Raw genomic sequence first — 21,838 nt, 5'->3', positions numbered from 1 at the left:
GGAATGCGTTACCTAGGGAGGTGGTGGAATCTCCTTCCTTAGAAGCTTTTAAGGTCAGGCTTGACAAAGCCCTGGCTGGGATGATTTAATTGGGGATCGGTCCTGCTTTGAGCAGGGAGTTGGACTAGATGACCTCCTGAAGTCCCTTCCAACCCTGATATTCTATGATTCTATGACACCCCATCACCCCAGCCCTGGGCTCCCCACCCAGCCCTGCCTGTGCCCTCAGCTCGACCCACTGGATACTCCATCAGTTCATGGGCTCCCAACCCAGTCCTGCCTGTGCCCTCAGGCTGACCCACTGGATACCCCATCACCCCAGCCCTGGGCTCCCCACCCAGCCCGGCCTCTGCCCTCAGCCTGACCCACTGGATACCCCATCACTCCATGGGCTCCCCACCCAGCCCTGCCTGTGCCCTCAGGCTGACCCACTGGATACCCCATCACCCCAGCCCTGGGCTCCCCACCCAGCCCGGCCTCTGCCCTCAGCCTGACCCACTGGATACCCCATCACTCCATGGGCTCCCCACCCAGCCCTGCCTGTGCCCCTCCGCCTGACCTGGCGTTTCCCCTGATATTCCATTTCTGGTGCCCTCCACACACAGGTATAGAGCTTGGTCCATGGGGTGGGGAGGAAAAGACCACAGAGGAAAGAGGGAATGAGAGAGAGAGAGGAGCAGAAGGGGGAGATGGGATACTGGGGCACTGCGGGGAGGAATAGCAAGAACCAAAGAACATACATCGGGCAGGCTGTGGGAGCAGAGTTGTGCTGGGCCCTGTCATGCAGGGTGCGGTGGGTTAGTTAGTCAAACCTCCGGACATTCCTCCCGGGGGATCCCACCTCCCTCCACGCGCTGCTCGGATTTGCAGAACCATCCCTTACAGAACATGCATGGCCACACACAGATGCTGCGAGGTCCACAAGCCGCCCCTCCTATCCCCCCGCAAGCGCACTGCGGGGACGCCGAGGTCGGGCCCAGAGCCCCCCGAGTACTCACGTCGATGTAGTTAGCGTTGATGTAATCCGAATTGGGGTCCCCGAGCAGCGGGTGCAGCTTGACTCGATGTCGGTCATCTGGAGAGCAAGTCAGACAAAGAGGCTGTGACAGTGCAGAAAGGGGGCGGCAGGCATGGAGACAACGGCCCGTGGTCCCTGCACGGCTCCAGCCCAGCTCTCTGTGCCCTTCTGAGCACTCCCCTTTGGGGAACGCAGCTTCTTATCAAAGATCTGCTGATGTCGCTCACTCCTGCTCCGCAGCCCCCTGCTACTCCAGTCCTGCCTCTCCTCCACCCCAAGCCCCACCGATGTCCCTTGCTCTGGACCCATAGCCCCCCTGCTATTCCAGTTCTGTCCCCTTCCCTGCCCCCATCAATGCCTCACACCTGACCAATAGCTCCCTGCTATTCCAATCCTACCCCCATCGGTATCCCTCACTCCTGACCCGTAGCCCCCTGCTATTCCAATCCTGCCTCCATCGATGCCCAGGCGTGGCCAGGTGGCTGTGCGGGCTGCCCTGTCCGCAGGTGTCACCTTTGCAGCTCCCATTGGCTGCGGTTCCTGGCTAATGGGAGCTGCGGGGGTGATGCTTGGGGTGGGAGCAGCATGCAGAGCCCCCTGGCTGCCCCTACGCGTAGGAGCCGGAGCACAGACATGCCGCTGCCTCCGGGAGCCATGGCACATGCGGAACAGGGCAAGCCCCTGACCCCACTCCCCAGCAGGAGCTCAAGGGCCGATTAAAACAACTGAAGGGCCGAATGTGGCCCCCGGGCTGTAGTTTGCCTACCCCTGAATTAGAAAGGGGTGGGCAAACTCACCGGCTGCCAGGGGCAGAAAGAGGGTGTGTAAGCAGGGAGGAGTTGAGAGTCCTTCTCTCCCCCTCCCGCAGAGCAGAGGCGCCTGTGGTTGGCCTCTGTGACACACTTGACACAATTTGCTCCCACTCTGCAGCCATGTGAACGACCAGCAGCAATTTGCACAGCAGAGAGAGGAGCCAGATATATTTAGAAGCAATAAAAATAACCAGGGGAAGGTATTTCAGAGCAGCCTCAATGCGGTGATACAGCTTTGGCTGGGTTTTGATACACTTTTTGTCCCCCACCCTGGTGTGCACCCCGCAACACCCCCCGCTAAATCACAGCAAGGTGATAAGCACTGGGGCAGGTCTCCCCCTGACATACCCTCCCCTATCCCCAAAGTGGGGCAGCAGACAGAGCAAGGAGGTTCTTTGGGAGGGGGCTGGTGGGTTGGTATAAACCAGTACGTCCTGGGGTTAGCTCAAAACTCAGCCTCCTGTCCGAATTTCTATCCACAAAAGAATTGGCCTGGATGTCACAAAATCCACAGGTCCAGCCCATTTTCCTTGTGAGCCTGCAGCACAGAAAAGCACCCCTCCTGCGTTCCTTTGGGGGTTTGCAATGGAGAGAGGAATGCGGGGAAGATGTTGCGTTTATAAGGGACTGCACTGCATTGGGACATGGCCTTGCAATGCTTCACTGCTAGGGGAATACTGGCCCCTGGGGACGATGGGAATTCCATTGCAGCCCTAGACTGGGAAACACGAATCTCTCCCCTGAGCTTTGCAGAGCGTGGCCTCTGGCAGAATGACTCTGGGTCACCATTTGTCACAGATTCCCTGTGGTGCTGCTCCATGTCGGCCCAAGGCTCAGGGATGGCGCCCGCCTCTTCCTGGTGGTGGGGGCTGTTGTGGGCCTTAGCCCCACCTTGCCACGAGGCCCCACCTCCTGCTCCTCCTCTGGCCCCTGAGACCCCGCCCCTGGCCAGGCCAAAAGCCAGAGTCAGGCAGTAGTATGAACCATGCAGGGAGCCTGGGCCGCTGAGGGGAACCCTGGAGTCCTGGACCCTCCATCTGCCCTGGGCAGTGCACCCCCGGGGGGCAGGGACACAGACCAGAGGCTGCTTTTGGGCACCCCAGCCCACCATCCAGGGCAGGTAGAAGGTGCAGGGTTCCCTATAGTGCCCCAGGCTCTCTAGGCGGCTCTTACCATGGCCTGGCTCCGACTTCTGGGCTGTCCAGGGACTTGAGGGAAGAGGAGGAGCAGGGCCAGGGCCAAGGAGGAGGCAGGGCTCCTGCATGTGTCCCAGTTTTGCATTTTGAAAAGGTGGTCACGCTAGTGGAACGTACCCTGGCTGTTGGGGTAGGGACCTGGCCATGGGATCATGCCAGAGGAGTAAAGCACTAGGACTCCGGCAGAAACAAGCCTTTCCGGTCTCTTCTGTTCTTTAAGAGCCAATCGCTTAACCTTAGCGTGTTTATTGTGTCCACATCTGTCTATTTTCTTACCCTGTAAGCTCCCTGGGGCAGGAAAATGGCCGTATAAGAGTTAGGTATTAATTAATAGCAATAAGTGTTCGTACAGCACCTAGCGCCACGGGGCCCAACTTGTCCATAGCCTTTGAGCACCACCAAACGTGTCCTATACTAGTAATGCATCTGATGAAGTGAGCTGTAGCTCACGAAAGCTCATGCTCAAATAAATTGGTTAGTCTCTAAGGTGCCACAAGTCCTCCTTTTCTTTTTGCGAGTACAGACTAACACGGCTGCTACTCTGAACCCTGTACTAGTAGGGTCTCTCAAGGCCAAGGGAGCCAGTGTCGTACGCAGCTCCAGCCTGTGAGCTAGACTCAAAGGCACAGAATGAATGGAAACCGCACCCCATAGACAAAGTGCCCCGAGCACGGGGATAGCTGCTGCACTCCACCAGCCCAACACATTCGTTCGGCTTCTTCCCCCCAATGAATTTGATAGATTTTACCCCACAGGGAAGCTGCCCCGCCCCCTAATCCTGGCCTGACTGGCCACAGTTATTCTGCTCCACAGCCAGCCGCTCTGCAAAGCTTTGCCAGCTCTTCTCCGTCCTGCCCTGGCTCACCCCCTTATTCCAGATGTGCTCTCCCAAGACAGCCCTGCTAGCGCCCTGAGCCTTCCTGTTCCAGTCCTGCCCCAGCCCATTGCACAGCTCGGCCATGCACAACTGTCACGACCTACCGCCCCTCGCTTCCCAGCTACTCCCCACACACGGCTCTGCCAGTGCACCTCATTCGTGATGCCTGGGCCTCTGCTGGGGTGAGGTTCTGTGAAGCAAATCTCTGGGAGGGACAGAAATGAAACCAACAACCGGGACAACACCCAAGAGCAAAGCACAACCTAGGTCCATGGAGTGAAGAGGCCAGCCCGTTCACCTGTTGTGCACCAGCGCATCACCCCTCCGCACCCCTGTCGCCTGTGCGTTGCTAGGAGACTCTTTGTAGAGGTTTCAAAGCATTCCAATATTAGGCAGGCAGGTTTTTCTGTTGTTTTTAAAGCCTTTGTCTCAGACACTTACAGGTTGGCATGTGATCCTGCCTCCCTTTGGTCTTGTCTTTCTTCTTGGATGCATCCCAGCCTTCAAAGAAACTCTAAAGAAAGCAGAAAAGTCTATTATCTATCCAGGGAACATATACATGGGATTCCCTCTGGTAGCCCCTGAAGCAAACGCCCCATCACACCTGCTCTAGGCTTAGGGTTGGGTGCAGTATCCATTGCAGTTTCGTCTAGCATTTTGACAGTGGAGATGGGGGGGGCGAAGTGCGGATGATGTTTTTGGGGGCTGTCCTAATTGCTGATGAGGAGGATCCTGCACCCAACAAGCTGAATGCTCCAGGACATTGAAGGGTCCCAGAATAGAACTTTCAGGCTCATCACGATACAATGTTGAGCTGCAAGGTCGTGATGTGCCACCACACCCGAGGGATCTCATCACACCACTTCACAACGCTGCAGTAGACTGCGACTGAGTTCCTGCCATAACGTAGTGGTGATAAGAGGCTGAGTGGTCTATGGGAACGAACACAGTACCTCCTGAGTCCCAATGTCAATGGCTCACCATGCATCTTGAGGCAAGTCTGTTTGTCTTTCTGTGCCTCAGTTTCCCAATCTGCAAAATGGGGCTAAAGCCTACCTTAGAGTCATAGAGTTTAAGGCCAGACGCACCCACCACTCTGACCTCCTGTGTATCACAGGCTACCAGCACCACACAGCACGCGCGCACTAAACCCAACAACCGAAATCAGACCGCAGTATTGCAACCCACAGGGGACGAGACTATTACGTGCCACAGGCAGAGAACAGGGGCACTGAGGTGACCAGTGCCTGAGGCCCCATCAATGGCAGGGAAATGATAAGTGAGGTGTACCCAGATAACCGTGACAAGTGACCCCCACCCTCATGCTGCAGGGAAAGGCGAAAACCCCCCAAGGTTCCTGCTAACCTGACCGGGGGGAAATTCCTGCCCGATCCCACATACAGCGATCAGCCGGATCCTGAGCACATGAACAAGAACCAGCTGCCAAGCACCTGAGAGAGAGAATGTTCAGTGCCACCTGAGAGTCCTGGCCCTCCCTGCCCAGTGTCCCATCTCTAGCCGTGGCCATCCCTGATGCAACAGAGGAAAGAGATTAAAAAATCCTCCCAGAATACATTGGGGGCAGGGGGGGAATCCCTTCCTGACCCTGCAGATGGCTGGCTGTAACCCTGAAGCATGAACCCTTAGGAACGCAGGACATAAACTGGACGAGAGCCCCAGAGCTCTTGAGCTCTGCCCCCCACCATCACAAACAGCCCCATCATACCATTGCACTCATACATTTGTAAAGCTCTCTCATAGAACTAATTGCTTGCCCCACAACTCCTGTTGGGAGGCTGTTCCAAAACCGCACCCCTCAGTGGTTAGAAACCTTCTTCTGATTTCCAGTCTAGTTCATGGCCAGTTTATACCCATTTGTTCGTGTGTTAACAATTGCCTTTAGCTTAAATAGCTCTTCACTCTCCCTGCTATTTACCCACTAACATATTTACAGAGAGCCATCATATCCCCCCTCAGCCTTCTTTTTGCTAAACTAAACACACCAAGCTCTTCTAGTCTCCTCTCAAAAGACAGGCCCTCTACTCCCTGATCCTCCTGGGTGCTCTTCTCTGCACCTGTTTCACTTTAAATTAAACTTTATGGACGATGGAGGACCAGAACCGTAAACAGTTTGCCAAACGAGGCCCTACCACCGGGGTCCTGTCAAGCTTAACCTGTTCATGTTTGTGCAGCAATCTGAACACGCAATGCATTATCGAAGAACTAAGGACCCAATCCACAGTGATGGCATTGGTCTGCCGCTTCCCAGCACCAAACACTGCAACATTGCGACACACAAGTTTGTCCCATCAGAGCAACTCATAGCAGGTCCCTCCAGACGGACTTGAAGGTGTCTGGACCTAGGCAGCTGGTCAGTGCTATACATGCAGGAATTCCTTCCTGAGCCTCACATGCAACTAAGAATGTCCTGAAGCCTGAATTTGATTAGCCTTATTGAGGGACAGGAATGAGGAAATCGCACATTGCAAGAAGTGCCTTGGGGAAAGCGTGCTGGGGTCTTTAGGGACTTCCCTAGCACACAGCACATTGTCCAGCCACACAACACACACCACAGTCTGCTTTCCTTAGGCCAGAGGAAGTTGTTAGACTGTAAGCTCTTTGGGAGTGCATCATTTTATGTGTTTGTGAAGCACCGAGAACAATGGGGTCCAGATCCTGACTGGGGCCTCCAAACACTACCCCAATCTGAATAGTCAATGCAACAAATCAGATTTCTGTCTGAAAAGCAAATATTAATCACACCACTTTGCTCTCTGGGCAGCGTCTCTCCTACAGAAACATCAGCACAGGCTTCACAAACATCAAATCATTAACCCTCACTGCCCCACCACTACTTTGTGAGCCAAGCCTGTATTATTTGTCCTTAGAAGGGGAAACTGAGGCACTGGGCGGTGACGTGACTGTCTCAAGGGTAGGCAGTACAGCAGTGGCAGAACAAGGGCCAGAAGGAGTCCTGACTTTCAATCTGCTTCTTTAACCGAAGAACATTTCTGGGAGCTTCTATGTGCCAGATACAAATTTCAGTTTCATCCAGAAATCCCTGTTTCAGACCATTACAAATTCCTTATTTCTCCAGGTCTTTCCTTACCCTTTTTCTCTCCCCATAGAAGTAGAACAGCCTGGTACATAATAACAGCAACATTCATGGATCAGAATAAGAGGCAGAAAGTGGAAGGAAATTACATGTTTTCTCCCCACCCATAATATCAAAGTGCTTTTCAAATGACTAGCTCTGAGCCCATACAGCAGCTTGTCAAGCAGCCCTAATGATTATAATTAATCATGATTTGTCCAATACATAAAAGAGGGGGCAAAAAGGTTCCTGCACTTGAAACAAGTGAACATTAAACAGTAATTTTAATTACTGGGGGATTTCAATAGCCCAGCCTGTGGGACACCAAGGAATCAGGAAATCAGCCCTGCTATGCGCACTGTAGCAAGTGTTAGAAAGCACATCTCGCCGTTATACCTGCTTCAGCCTAATGGGGTAGGGACAGGGATGTAGCATTAATGACTCTGGGGGCATCCGCTCTGCATTAAAATAAGAGGAGACCATCTACACTGACCAGGCTGGGCTGCTGCTGCACAATGGAACACAGTGGGTGTCTGTCACAGGGCGGGAGTAGAGGAGAGAGAAGCTCTCAGCACGAAGCAAGGGGTGGACCTGACATTATCCTGCAGCCAGCCGTGCTGGACAAGGAAAGAGCTGGGTTTCCAAAGGGAGAGCCACCTACAGGGGCAGATCTGGGAGGGGCGAGCCCAGCATGCTGAAAGTTTCCTGGACTGTCTAGCAAATGGCTGACATGGCCTGGTTTTGGCCTAGTTTGTTTCAGGGTATGACATCCCGGGAGCCGCCAGGGCGAGAGACTCACACGCCATGCCATGGGAAGGCTGGGGTGCCCTGCCTGCTCGTGTCTAATTTGGACCCGGATCCTCAAGGGTATTTAGGCACCCAACTCCCAGGAGAGTGAGGCCCCTAAATATCTTTGAGGATCTGGGCCCTGGTGCCTCATGAGACATCTGACCACAAACTCCCATTATTCAGATGAATGCTGTTAGATGTCTGCAGCATCCCACACTTGCAGAAATACCCTCAGGCCGGAGTCCCAGTGATCTGCCCCAAAGATGACCTGGGAATCCAGCTGTCTGACTTTGCCCTGCCCCACCCCTCGGCTACGTCGGGGGTGGGCGTGCGAGGCGGGTGTGGGAGAAGGGGATAAAAGCAAGGGGGAGCAGGCAGGATTCCCTGACCGCTCCCCAGCTCTCACCTCATACTCCTGCTTGAAGCCATAGCCTTCCGCTGTCTTCATCTGGTTGATGTGCTGGAGGAGATCGGCCACTCTGACGGCAGGGTGGAGCTGCCCAGTGTGGTATGGGGAGCCTTTGCACCCGCACTGGCGCCGTGGGGAGCCTCCGAGCAAGCTGCTGGACTCATTGACCGCACTGCTGCGCTGGTCACCTGGGAGCCATGGGGGACAGGCACAGGAAGAGTTCAGAAGACGACATAGCAGGCTGGGTGCTCCTGGTTGATTTGCTCAATCTAAGCAGAGTTGGGCTGAGCTGGTACTTAGATAGGAGATTGCCCAAGGACGCTCAAACTTAATCCCATGCACCACTGCAGACTAGGGACCGAGTGGCTAGGCAGTAGTTCTGCAGAAAAGGACCTAGGGGTTACAGTGGACTAGAAACTGGATATAAGTCAACAGTGTGCCCTTGTTGCCAAAAAGCCTAATGGCATTTTGGGCTGTATAAGTAGGAGCATTGCCGGCAGATCGAGGGACATGATCATTCCCCTCTATTCGGCACTGGTGAGGCCTTATCTGGATTAGTGTCCAGTTTTGGGCCCCACACTACAAGAAGGATGTGGAAAAATTGGAAAGAGTCCAGCGAAGGGCAACAAAAATGATTAGGGGGCTGGAACACATGACTTATGAGGAAAGGCTGAGGGAACTGGGATCATTTAGTCTACAGAAGAGAAGAATGAGGCGGGGGATTTGATAACTGCTTCCAACTACCTGAAAGGGGGTTCCGAAGAGGATGGATCTAGACTGTTCTCAGTGGTACCAGAGAACAGAATGAGGAGTAGTGGTCTCAAGTTGCAGTGGGGGAGGTTTAGGTTGGATATTAGGAAACACTACTTCACTAGGAGGGTGGTAAAGCACTGGAATGGGTTACCTACGGAGGTGGTGGAATCTCCATCCTTAGAGGTTTTTAAGGTCAGGCTTGACAAAGCCCTGGCTGGGATGATTTAGTTGGGGACTGGTCCTGCTTTGAGCAGGGGGTTGGACTAGATGACCTCCTGAGGTCCCTTCCAACCCTCATATTCTATGATTCTATGAACCTGCTGCAGGGGGTGCTCTTGCCATGTCGGACTCTCTGTTGGGGTTCTGTGGAAGCGCCCCCTGGAGGAGCAGTTGTCGCTACCCTTTGGAAGGCACAGCACCAGCATTAATGGCCAGTGCAGAGGGGCTGGGCACGGTACGGTATTAAAACTAGCACCGTAATACTTTAGTTAAGGTGAGGAGCGGCAGAATAAGCATGTTAATAAACAACTGCTTTGATGAGGCCAAACTGTGCTCTCAGTCCCTTCTGGAGTGATTGCAAGATTTTAAGGCCAGAAAACACCATTATCATCTTTCTAGTCAGAACTCCTGCACAACACAGGCAAAAAAGCAGCCAACAGTCACTTCTCTCTGAAACCCGCACCTTTCCGATGTCTCAGAAAGATATCTGGTCTGGTCTCAAAGACTGAAAGGGATGGAGAATCCATCGCCCCGACATAGGTTCTTCCCATGGTTAATTATCCTCACAGCTGAAAAGGCGTGTCTTATTTCTAGCCTTGATGTCAACGGACTTCACTGTTATTACTTGGTTAAGCTACTCAATATTGACACCAATGTAACTGAGAGTAGAATTTAGCTCATGTGGTATCTGGGCCAAATTCAGCGTTAGTCTGTATTTTTTCATGACGAGCCACCACTGCCCTGCTCATTGATTAATTCTCAGGATTCCCCAAACGCTCCCACCCAAAGTTCTGAGCTCTGACCTTGCTAAGAGTACTTTGTTCAGTGCAGAGCATTTCTCTGGATGGCAGCATTGTTTGCCTATTGCAAACAACTATCTTCTCTATAAGATTGAGTTCTGGCTATGGTTATCCTAACACTTCTAAACAATCCTTTCTGGTTCATCCATAAAGCTCCAAGGGTTCCTTGCATCTGCTAGAAAATGCCAAATCGCCCATCCAGGTTTTGCGGTTTCTAGTGTCTGCATCTCGGGGTTATGAAAAGCTAACGGAGGGATAATATGTTAACAGAATGCAGGAAACCCCATACATGAAATAGTGCAGGAGTCTCAGACTTTGTGAAGTGAAATGACCCCAATTGGATGGACCTCAAACGTGTCAGTACACTGACAGGAGAGTGACTGTGAATGGAATATGGCGATGTGGGTGAGGGGAGGGATGAAACCTGGGTGATATGAACTGGAGTTTATGACAATTTGTAGGACATTGAACACAATTAAAATGAATGATGATACTAATTTGCAATTATGCACAATGGCTCCTTCCAGCGAAGGACCCTTACAATTGACAAATGGGGAAACTGAGGCACAGGGGTTGTGGGGAAGGTCACACAGAAGGTCAGGGACAGAGCTGGGACCTGAACCCAGGAGTCCTGACTCCCAGCCCAGCATCTAACTATTAGAGAACGCTCCCCCCCGCTTTTATTTTCCAGGAAGGAAAAGGTGGAGGAAGCATGCTGAGCCTGGTGCCTGAGCTGGGACTCGGGTCTGTTTTAGCTGGGGAAGGTTGATTGAGAACGTCCGGCTGTGCCAGAGCTTGTCACCCACAGGCAGCTCATCTGGGCGTCACGGGTGTTTTCAACACTGGTGTTTAGAGATTTGGGATGGGGCTATTTTCTTCAGTTAGGGGAAAAGTCGGACTCCTGCGCAGCTAGCGCCTGTCTGCTCCAGACCTGCGCTCTGTCAAGCAGAGCAATGGGCAGGCATCCTCATCAGCAGGGAGACCGTCTTCTTTCCTCCCCAGCGCTCCCCTAAGGGGCACAGATGAGGTCCCACTCCCTAATATCAGGAACAGCTCAAGTCTCTACCTCAGCATTCCCTTCAAACGCTGCAACCAGCATCAATTTCTGGTCTCTGATGCTACAGTCCAGATTCTGCTCTCCCATTCGCCAGTGTAAACTCAGAGCAACTACACTGAGGGCCCGGAGCTACACCAGTGTAAGCAGGAGCAGAATCAGCCCCGGTGTCTAACATCACAGAAGCCTCTTTCTCATGCATGACCGCCCAGAAATGAACCTAAATCCACTCCTGGCAGAAGCTAGATGCAGCCCCATTGACTCCTGCACGTGTAAGACAGTGGAGAGTCTGGGCTGCAGGCTCTCAGATGCTTGGAGGAGAAAATGCTCATATGAACCAGTCTCATTAAGAGCATTTCAAGAAGCCACAATAGCTCAAAAATAATACACAGTATTAGCTCAAAAATAATACACCTATCCAGATATATCAAAGGAGGAAAAGGTTGCCCTCTGGGCTTCTATTATCTGTGAGACAATGCTGGGAACCATATTAATCCTGTCTTTTGCACAGGCAAGATGGGAGCAAGCAGCATCTTGAAGTTATAGTAACAGATGTTATTAGCATATGGTTGAAACTAGGGCATAGAACAAATTATTTTATAACTAAATCAGCCTAGAAATGCATACGCCAGTGGGTGTGAAATTATCAGTCTCCCTCTAACATGAGCACAGTGTACTTTTCACCCTGCAAGACCCACGCCTATTCAGAACAACAGAAAGCTGTCCGTGTTAAACTCCAAGCTCAGCATAAGTTAAAAGCCTGGATCCAAATCTACCCAGGCTTAGGCCAGGATTTCTCAGATTTCTCAGTTTGCATTCAGATCTCTGTTTTGTGAATGGCTCCCAGTCACACTGGGGCCAACCAAAACCACTGATCACAACTTGGAGCAGGGGGGCTGAGAGCCAGATCTGAATTTTGCAGCTCAGACCCCACCCACCCACTTTTTCCAGTGGAGTTACATCTTGAAGGAGTTTTGCTTATTATAGACATGGCTCTACACACACGCATGAGGTCGCTTTGATGAGATTGCTGCCCCTGAGGATATATAGAGGGCCAGGAATCCTTTCAGTGTGCAAGGACCTGCAGTCTGACTGAAAGGGGTGCAGGTATCCACAGGCAGACACGGGCTTTCTAGTGCCAGGATAAAAAATGAGTCAAGAGTCCAGGTGGAGCCTGCCATCAGGCTGATCTATTCGCATGGGCAGTCACTGGTGCCAGGCACCAGAGCCCTGGCAGGCTGTACAATCTGTGCAGCCCCAGTGGATGAAGATGGCGGTACAGCGAGTGTAGCCCATGCTGACTCGTTGAACTGATGGTTTTGGGGAAGAGCCTCATTAGGGGAAATCTGACTCCCAATCTGGCAGCATGAAAGAAGCTGAGAGGTAGCACTGTCCAGGAACTAGGGCACTGGTCCAGGACTCAGAAGACCTGGATTCTCTTCCTGGCTCTGCCATTGATCTGCTGTGGGACCATGGACACTTCCCAGCTCCGTTTTCCCTCCCACTCTTCATTTGGCCTATTTAGATTGTAAGCGCCTCAAAGCGGGGGTTGTCTCTCACTGTGCGCGTCCGGTGCCTAGTGCAATGGGGCCTGGATCTCAATTGTGGCCTCTCGGGGCTACTGTTGCAATGACAACAAGCTAAGTTCAGTGGAGGAGCCCTGCATAGGCAGATGAGAGTGGGGTCAAGATTCACAGTCAGTGGGAGATTCGTGGATGGAGCAATGGTGGATTAGCCTGATGCCTTACCAAGATCATGGTCCTGCAGCTCAGATTTGTGAACCATTTTTAGCACATGTTATTGTTCAAACAGAAACCTAATTCACTTTGTTCTCAAGCACTTTAGCACGCAACTCACTGCATACCAAAGATGCCTCTGAGTGGGAAGGGCAGGACAGACAGGTGCCGAACCATTCTATATAGGATATTATACCATGCCCATCACCAGAGCATCTGGGCACCTTCTTGCATAGTCCTTACCCCTGTTGCTGCAGTTGTGCGCGTCCATGAAGGACAGGCCCAGCCTCTCGTCCTCCTGCAGGGTGCTCTGGTCTGTGAAGCTCCGGTCGATGGCGCTCATCATGTGGGTCTTCTCATGGCGGTAGTTAATGGTAGCTTTGGTCACATTGACAGGTTTCCTACAGGAGGGTTACAAAGGGAGAAGCAGACACGTAATGCTCAGCCACACTGCTCTTGCCAGACACAGGCTCTGATTTAAAAATCATGAGCCTGATTTTCAGAGGCAGCCTCTGATTTCGCAGCTGGTCTATTTGGCAGCCTTTCGATGTCTAGCTGGCTGACTGCTCGCACAGCGCTACGGCGTCTAAAACATGCCCACAATTATCTGTGCAATGATGCAAAACCAGACCCTGAATGGAGTCCCTGCTGAAAAGCAGGGCTACCACCTAAAGGTTCATGAGCAGCTAGTGATTCTGAGAGCTTGGAGTTTCGGTGGGTACGCCTGCACTGCAAAGAAAAATGGGCCGTGCCAAGGCTCATAGCCTGGGGCACCTGCCTCAGGGGCTGCAGGGCTAAACACAGCCGTGTTGGCCTTCCCGCCTGGGCTCTGAAACCTGGTGAGGGCGGCGGTTATCTGAGTCCAGGCTCCAGCCCGAGCAGGAACATCTACACTGCTATTTTTAGCTCAGTAGCCCGAGCCCTGCAAGCCTGAGCCAAGTGACCCAGGCTCTGAGACTCGGTGCCAAAGGTTTTCCTTCGCCATGTAGACGTACTCAGCAACTGCTGAGCACTGGCCCTGTGAAAACCAGGCCCCAATACAGCGTCTCCCAGAATCTCCAAGCACTTGCGACTCTGTTGGCCTATTTGCTTAGCCAGTTCACAAACAAATGAAACGTAAATTGGACAATGGTGTTGAGCCTCGGATCCAGCCATATACCAAAATCCCTGGAAGCACAGCGGCCCAGATCCCCAAAGGCATGTGGGCTCCTAAATTCCATCATGGACGGTAAGGAGCCTGTCCCTTTGAGGATCCAGGTCTGAGCATTCAGCAGCGCCCATTAAAAGGTGACATTTACCGAAGCACTTAAATGACTTAGGAGCCTAAGTGCAAAATGCAATCCAGGAGAGTCTCCTGGCCACTCTGAACTTCTGAAATTCAGCCCACTGATTTGCGTGCCTACATCAGGACACCTGAGCCTAACTTTAGGGCCCCATCCTTTAAAATCTTGACCTCAATGCCTATTTTGGTGGCCTTCGTGTAGGGGCCCAGCTGGCACCACCCCAGGACTGATTTTCACAGATGCTCAAGCAAGTGTTGCCCCCCAGGGACTCCAGCTTAGCCCACCTGCAAATCAGGCCTTACATCTGACAAGCTAGGTTCCCAAAAACTGAGCCTCCTAAAACGAGTGGGCGCTGTGCTGACCAATATTGTCACATGAACACCCTGTTGGTCTGTTTCCATCTGTTAGCTCTTATCTGATACTTGCAAGCTCTTTGGGGCAGCCTTTTTGTTCTCTGTTTGTACAGCACCTAAGTCTCCCAGGCTCCATGGAAATACAGATCATAAAAATCAAGGAATCCCTGGACTTAGAAATGGAAAAGGGCCCCAGAACTCACACAGCCTGGGCAGGATTATGCCCTGGGCACATTTCTCAGGGCTTGGACCAGTGCCATTATTAGCTAACACTACTCCTCTGACACAGGCTCCTATAAATGCTGAGCTGTGTTTTGCTCTCCGTAGTCCAAGCGGAAGGAAGATGTAAGCCTAAGAGACAGGCTGGTGTCCCACTCATCCTTCCTTCTCCTTGACTCCGCAGTGCTTCATGGATTGCAGCTTTCAGTACTCCTTCACTGGGCCCCAGAGCAGGTAGAGGAGAAGCTCTCTGCCATGGACACGGAAAACATGCACTGATGTCTCCTTGGCCAGCAGTTACAAATGAACAGAGTAGGACTGTGAAGTATCCTGTGTCATTAGGCTTTCTTCTGCGCACCCAGGCTGGCAAACAGTACTATTTCCAGGCCACAATGCGCTGCCTGCCCTGGGTCCCACGGTGTGTTAACGACTTCCCATCCTCACCCACAGCACAGAGGGGTAGAACATCATTCAAGGCAGTGGGGTCAGACCCACTGAACTGGCTGTTGCAGGGGACACCCTCAGACCTCAAGGAGCCAGGCTCAGCCACCCCCCATTACAATCAAAGGCCTATTTTCTGAACGAGGTGACCGCATTTGCCAGGTGTCCGGTGATGCACAGAAGACAGTCAGCACAGGACAGCACAAGCCACCGCTCCGGATTGTGGTAATCTCTGAGCAACATGGAGACATCGCAAGTATCCTCCTAATGCAGCTCATTCCCCACAGAACATGCCTTCCTTCCCAGAAGGTCACTGTCCCGTCCTTGCTCCTGTGGATGACTCCCTTCCCCTGCATCCGGCAAGGCTCCAGGACAGCTTGTGCCAGGGGCCCAGCTCGCACCCTGGCAGGCAATTATTGCCATCAGCCCCTTCCCTGGAGCACAAGGAGCTGCTGGTGAAAGCTGCCCCCATCCACTTCTGACTGCTTGGGGAGGTTGGAAAGAAGCAGAAGGCTTCCCCCAGCCCTTGTCTGATAAGTTCCTGCCCATAATTCTCTAGGCCTTGGATTGCCTGTAGTGATATTTATTATTGGGAAAGCATGGCCCGCAGAACAGGAATGCAATGGGCAGAGAGGCCTTCTGAAAGACTCTGGGCACGCACAGCTGGTGTTGTGCTAAGCAACACTCACTGTTACCCTGTAGTTTGACTGCAAGAGGAGTTATTTTCCATCCCACTCATTCTGGGGCACATGCTACACACTCAAGGCACCAAAAGCTGGGGCAATCCAGCCTCTGCTGCTCTGGCCCTTCTAGCTTGATACAGAATAAACATTGGGGGATGGGAGGCTTCAGAGACAGGATGTTAACAAAAGGAGAGGTTGAACTACAGCTGGTTGAAAAATGGTGTCAGCGTTGGGGGAAACTGCTTCAATTGTTTCTGGTTTGCAGGGTTTAAAATGGAGCATGAGCTCAGGTTTGCCACGTTTTTTAAGAAATATTTTTTGAGGGGAAAAAATCAGAAATTTGATTTTTCCTCTCCCCTCCCTCTTTTGCCACTAAGTGATATAATCCTTGGAGGGTTCCCACCTTCACCTGTTTTCATTTTTCTTTCGCCTCTGTTACTTTTCCCACATTGAGGATGTCTGGGAAAATTACAGCATGGAAAAGGAAAAAGGCAAATAGATACAATGAAATACAGAACGTAAGCCCTGATCCGCCACCATTTACATGCATGCTGAGCTTTACTGTCAAGAGCAGCTCCATGGAGCTCCACGAGACTACTCCCAGTGGTAAGTTAAGGAGGTGTACAAGTCTTCGCAAGATCAGGCCCCGAGGTGCCATTGATTCCATACATTCATTGGTGAAAAGGGGGAACCTGACAATTCAAAATTTTAAGTTTCGCTGAAAAACCAGAACTTTTTAAAAAACAGATACAGCTTTTTGCCAACTGTTTTTGTTTTAAAAAGCCAAATTTTGGTTTAAAAAGCAAAAATTTTTTGACCAACTCTAGTTTGCACAAAAAAAAATAAAATTGGGGGTGGGTGGGGTTGGAATCCAGTCCCAGAGCTAGATCTAGACCCTGTACCTGGCAAAACTCCAGATCAGAACCTCCCCAAACCTCAGTTCAAAATCCAGATCCACGTTTAAATGTTGCAGTCTGGGCTCCCCATCAATTCTAGTAAGCCTGGGGCCGAGCCTGACATGCAATTGGTGGGGAGGGGAGTTGTTGACTCATGTCACTGGATTTTAGGCTACTTTAGCCTCTGAACCAGTCTGCAATAATCCCCTGCAACAGCAGCTGTAGATGGACAATAATGCCAGCTGCAGCTTCCCCCTGCCAGTGAGCTTGGCCAACAAGAAACTTCCTCCCAGGAAGGAGAGGCACACAAGGACCGCTTGTGATACAGCATCTAGCTGAAGTATCAACTGGGCTCCCAATGAAATTGTAAGGGTTGAAAATTACATTACACTAGAACCAGCTTTTCAGTTACACCATCAGAGGCTTTTGCATTAGAACACTTACACTGTAACAAGGCTTCCCCCTGCTGTAGTTACAATGTAACACATCCATCTCCTCCTCCCTCCCAGCAGTAATTACCATGTAATGTGATCACCAGGCCCTCTGCCCCCATGAAGCAATGACAATGTAACATGATCCCCCCTTCCAGTAGTTACAATGTAACATGTCTTTGAGTTACCATTACAATATGTCAGATAAAGCCAAGGCCAAAATAAAAATCATGAGGGGGTCCCATTTATCTTGGGGGAAACTGCACTGGATTCAGAGATAAATTAGGTCCTCCGGGCCAGATTTTCACAAGAATCATAGAATCATAGAATATCAGGGTTGGAAGGGACCCCAGAAGGTCATCTAGTCCAACCCCCTGCTCAAAGCAGGACCAATTCCCAGTTAAATCATCCCAGCCAGGGCTTTGTCAAGCCTGACCTTAAAAACCTCTAAGGAAGGAGATTCTACCACCTCCCTAGGTAACGCATTCCAGTGTTTCACCACCCTCTTAGTGAAAAAGTTTTTCCTAATATCCAATCTAAACCTCCCCCACTGCAACTTGAGTGCAGCAGCTCAGCAGCAGGTTTTCATGTGCTCAGCACCCACAACGGAGGCCAGCCTTTCCAAAAGACCCGCTCTCATTTAGGCAGAGCCAGATTTCCACGAGTGCTCAGCGCCCTGCAGCTCCCACTGGGATGCTCATGGGCTGATTTTCATGGGCTCAGCACCCATAGGTGAGAGCAGACTTTCAAAAGAGCCCAGCACCTAAAGTCTTACAAATTTTAGAAGGCATCTTAAACCTTGGGCTTGAGGGTTTAGGCCAATCGCTGACAGAGATATTAAAAGCAAGCTGCGTACATTCCACGCATGTAGTTACAGTGGGAGGCAGTGAGGGAAAGCTTCAGCAGTGGGGAAGTGGCAGAGACTTTCCCCGCTGCCTCCCCCTGCCAGAGCTTTTCCCTGCAGTCTTTTCTTGCAGCAGGGGAAGGCTCCGGCCGCAGGACACTACACTGCTAAAAACAGGCCAAACGGCACAGCTTGGGTGAGCAGAGAACCATGTAGGGTATGTACTCCAGCATACTCCCTTCAGGCATTTCTATGCACCTCATCTAGACTGCCATTTACACCCACGCTAGGGGAGCTGCGCGGGTGTGTACAATGCACACAGCCAAAAAAGTGTGTGATGTAGACATACCCTCAGAGAGGATAACGCAACAGCTGGACCTGGGGTTGATGGTTCCTGTGTTCCCATAACGCTGAGCCCTTTTGGAAATGGGTCTCTGTATGTTTTCCATGCCATCTGGAAGCCTGTGAATACTTCGGAATCATTTTTTAACAAGCCACAGAGGCACTTAAAATTTACTTGACAGAGAAAGAAACTTGCTGGAGCAGAGAGCGCAGAGCGAGCGAGAGAGAATGACAATTACTTACGGGTAATAGGAATAGGAATAGTAGTTCCTCCTGGCAAGCGTGCAAACAAAGAGAACAGCAAAAATTGCATAAGCAGCTTTTCTCCAGAGCAATGAAGGGGGAGGTTTATTCGGAATCTCAGATGACAACAGGCCAAAGATTGCTCTAGTCACCATGCAGCGGATGGGTGCTGAGGCAGGGAAGGCAAGAGAGAGCCGTGGGACGACAGAAAGAAAGGGAGTTGCTGGAAATGAAAGGCAGCACATCTGCATGCTCACAGCTGGCCTGAGGATATGCAAGAATCACCTTAGAATAAATCATTTTATTCAGGACAATAATGTGAAGCACCCTCCCCCGCATTCCCCTCCTCCACCCATCCAATGAGACCAGGCATGTTCGAAGGGTCACAGGCATGATCTTATCTTTTTCTCCTGGGAACTGGCTTGTAACAGGGCAGCGAGAACAGGTTCTTTTGGAAATGCACTTGCCCTCAGGGGAGCTGTTTCTCACCAGCTCCAGCCTCAAAAAGGACCTGTCCAATTGCATTGGCTTTTTCCTTCTTTGGCAGGTGATTCTCCATCTCCTGCAACACACTTGTGTCTCCACACCTGCTGTGTTCTGGGAGAGGGGTGCACGACAGACCCAGAGCTCTGGTACAAAGAGCAGTGTGCATCCACACACCCATCAGGCAGCAGTGTGTGCACGCACACTCCTGTTATATTACAGGAGCGGCAGCAGTACATGTACAAACACAGACATTATAGCCCTGCTTATATAACCTTTTAAAACGATTTCTCTCTAACCATGATGCCTGTTCACCAGCCTTCTGCTCCCTCTTTTGTCCCCATTAGGAGTGCAGCAACAGGACTGCCTCTCTTTCTGGCCAATAGAGAAACCGCCCGAGGGAGAACCAAGCAAACAGCTGAGAGGGTGTGTGAGCCTTAAGTCATAAGAATTATTAATAGAGAGTCCTGATCGCTTCCCACTGCAGCACAGGGAAATTTCTGCTATTTTTAATGATGATTAAAGTGTATCACAAATGGCCTTTCCTTCCATACTCAATCACCAAAATATTTATTATAGACAACAAACTATCTAAGTATTTTTGACCAAGCCATGCTGTTAGAAAAGGCAGACCAGGGCAGTGACAATGACCAAACAGTTACAGTGTAACTACAAAACTGACTACCACCCACATGCTAAGGCACCCCAGTTCATGATAATCATTAACATAAATGACAATGGGAGGCAATTAAAACTACAGATGATCAAAATCAAACCAGTGGTTATCTGCAATGCTGATCATCAGCAAGTGCTGATGGGAGGGGACTGAGATAAAATGTTAGAGAAATCCTAGGGGTGGAAAGAAGCCCCGTGCAGAGAGAAGCCAACCCCAACTTCTCCCTATTAGCAATGACAGTTTGTGCTCTAAAATCCTCTGGAGATCACCTATGCTGCAGAGCTCAGCCTAAAGCCAGACCTGGCTAGAGCTGTACGGGAACCAGATTTTCTGTTCCATGGAAAAATGTGCAGCATTGAAACAGAATTCCTTCTGACTCTAAAGGGAATGCCAGAATTGCAAAATTGTCTACAAACGGGAATCTTTGGGCGGGGGAGGAGGGGGAATGGGAAGAATCAGAACAGAATTTTTCAAAAACCACAGGGCAGCCAGGGAACGAGGGAGCCGGCCACTCAGGGATCCAGCACCCTGTGCAGCTGGGGAACAGGGCAGCTCACCTGCCCACCACACAAGCAGCCAGAGAGCCAAAAAGCCTGCCTGCCAGGGATCTGGCCAGCCTGCTGAAAAATGTGACTGATTCAACACGTTCCTGTGGAATCAGCATTTCCCTGAGGCAAACAGTTCTGCAGAAATTTTTTGGACCAGCTTTGAATTTCAAGCAGTCAGACCAGGATCTGAAGTCTGTGGCTCAGATCCATCTTTAACTCAGCAGGGTTGATTTCTGGGTGGAGAAGCAAATCAGTTTTCTAGTTCCCCCTGCTGAAAACCTACAGACTCCACGGCAATGGAACAATACTCTCCCCTGCTCCACTTTCCCAGGTACTTGCCGGAAGGAGATGGCTGGCAAGGGTCAGAGAGAGTTTAAAATTCTGCTCAGAGCTTCCAGAACCTGTTCCCAAGGGCCAGACTCTGATCTCCATTATGCTGATGAAATCCAGAGTAACCCCACTGAAGTCAATTAGGTTACTCCAGATTTACACCAGTGTCATTGAGATCTGACCCTTAGCGGCTTATAAGAACAAGACTTTGATGGAAAATATGGGTCTTAGAGCCTCAGCTGATGTAAATCAACATAGCTCCTTGTAAATCAATGGAGCTCTGTGGATTTACATCAGCTGAGGTTTCAGCCCATGGTCTTTTCCTCCTGGCTCTTAACATACTTGCCTTAAATTGTTGTTTCAGAATTCTGGGAGGGGAAGGAGTTTAATTGCTCCCCTTTATTCTCTGGCATGACAGGTCTGCTTTTTAATGATCCCTCCAGCTAGCTGTGCCTCCAGCCTCTTTCAGTAAAAGGGAGCCATTCAGAGTACGGCACTCCAGCAAACAATTGGGGGAGCAGTAGCTGCTCTCTCTAAATGCCCCCAGTGGTAGGTGTCCTGGAAAGCCCCTGCCTCTCCCCTGGCAGGGAACCTCACCCCACTTAGCTTCCAGAGTAAATACACTCAGCAAATGTCACGGTCAAATCCATGGAGCTGGTGGCTATTTCCAAGGCTCATCTCTTTGGCTGAGGTGCACCTCTCAACCAGGTAGGGAAGCATCTATCTCTCCAGAATCCTGGGCTGGGATGCAGGTGATGCTGATTTGCTGGACCAAATGGTCAGCAGGCTGCAGCATCCTGTAGGGAGACGATGCAATACTCGTATCTCCCGGCCTTCCCCCTTTCCACCAGACCTTAGCTACAGTCCTCACCCTGAGTTTACAACGTGTGTGGATGCAAGGGTGGTAAAGGCATTGCACACTTGGCATGTCCTAACCAATAGCAGGCTGCAATAATTTTTATTTCCCTAGTGCAGGCTTTTCAGCAGGAAGGTCAGTGAGATGATGCACTTTGAGGCACAGGAAATACAGCCTGAGAACAGCAAAAGACTGACAGAGTTGCCAGGTAAGTTTTATTGATTCCAGAATGCTTCAGGTCCAGCCCGCTGGGGGCACACGCTCCTCTGCAGAAGAGCCTCAGCACAAATTCATGCTGGAGCTGAAGCGCTAGTAAAATCTCACTAAGGTGAGACATTCTGCCTACTGAGATGCCTTCAGTTCAACAGAGAACCATTGGCAAGTCATGAAGGTTGGGCCTGCTTTTTAGCAACTTACTTCATTTACTCCCTGGCTCATAGACCATAGAGATCA

The 21,838-nt window shown here is 51.1% G+C and overlaps 1 protein-coding gene across 8 annotated transcripts in view; it reads right to left on the bottom strand.

The window, feature by feature from the left end:
- The window catches only part of PTPRU (protein tyrosine phosphatase receptor type U), a 324,255-nt gene that overhangs the window by 46,006 nt on the left and 256,411 nt on the right, over positions 1–21,838 (bottom strand). For 7 of the 8 annotated variants that reach the window (XM_084652205.1, XM_084652207.1, XM_084652208.1 and 4 more), the window contains exons 15-18: positions 13,001–13,158; positions 8,193–8,383; positions 4,345–4,417; positions 999–1,075 (exon numbers count right to left, since the gene is read on the bottom strand). In XM_084652205.1, the coding sequence (XP_084508331.1) occupies positions 999–1,075; positions 4,345–4,417; positions 8,193–8,383; positions 13,001–13,158 (499 nt within the window). Of the gene's footprint in view, positions 1–998; positions 1,076–4,344; positions 4,418–8,192; positions 8,384–13,000; positions 13,159–18,492; positions 18,523–21,838 lie in introns of all 8 variants that reach the window. The other variant, XM_084652211.1, reaches the window with a different exon arrangement.

The sequence above is a fragment of the Lepidochelys olivacea genome (assembly GCF_965140295.1).
Source record: "Lepidochelys olivacea isolate rLepOli2 genome assembly, chromosome: 19".
In the NCBI taxonomy this organism is placed as follows: Eukaryota; Metazoa; Chordata; order Testudines; family Cheloniidae; genus Lepidochelys; species Lepidochelys olivacea.
The sequence above is the reverse complement of the archived record's forward strand: the minus strand, read 5'-3'. Positions and strand labels throughout refer to the sequence as shown.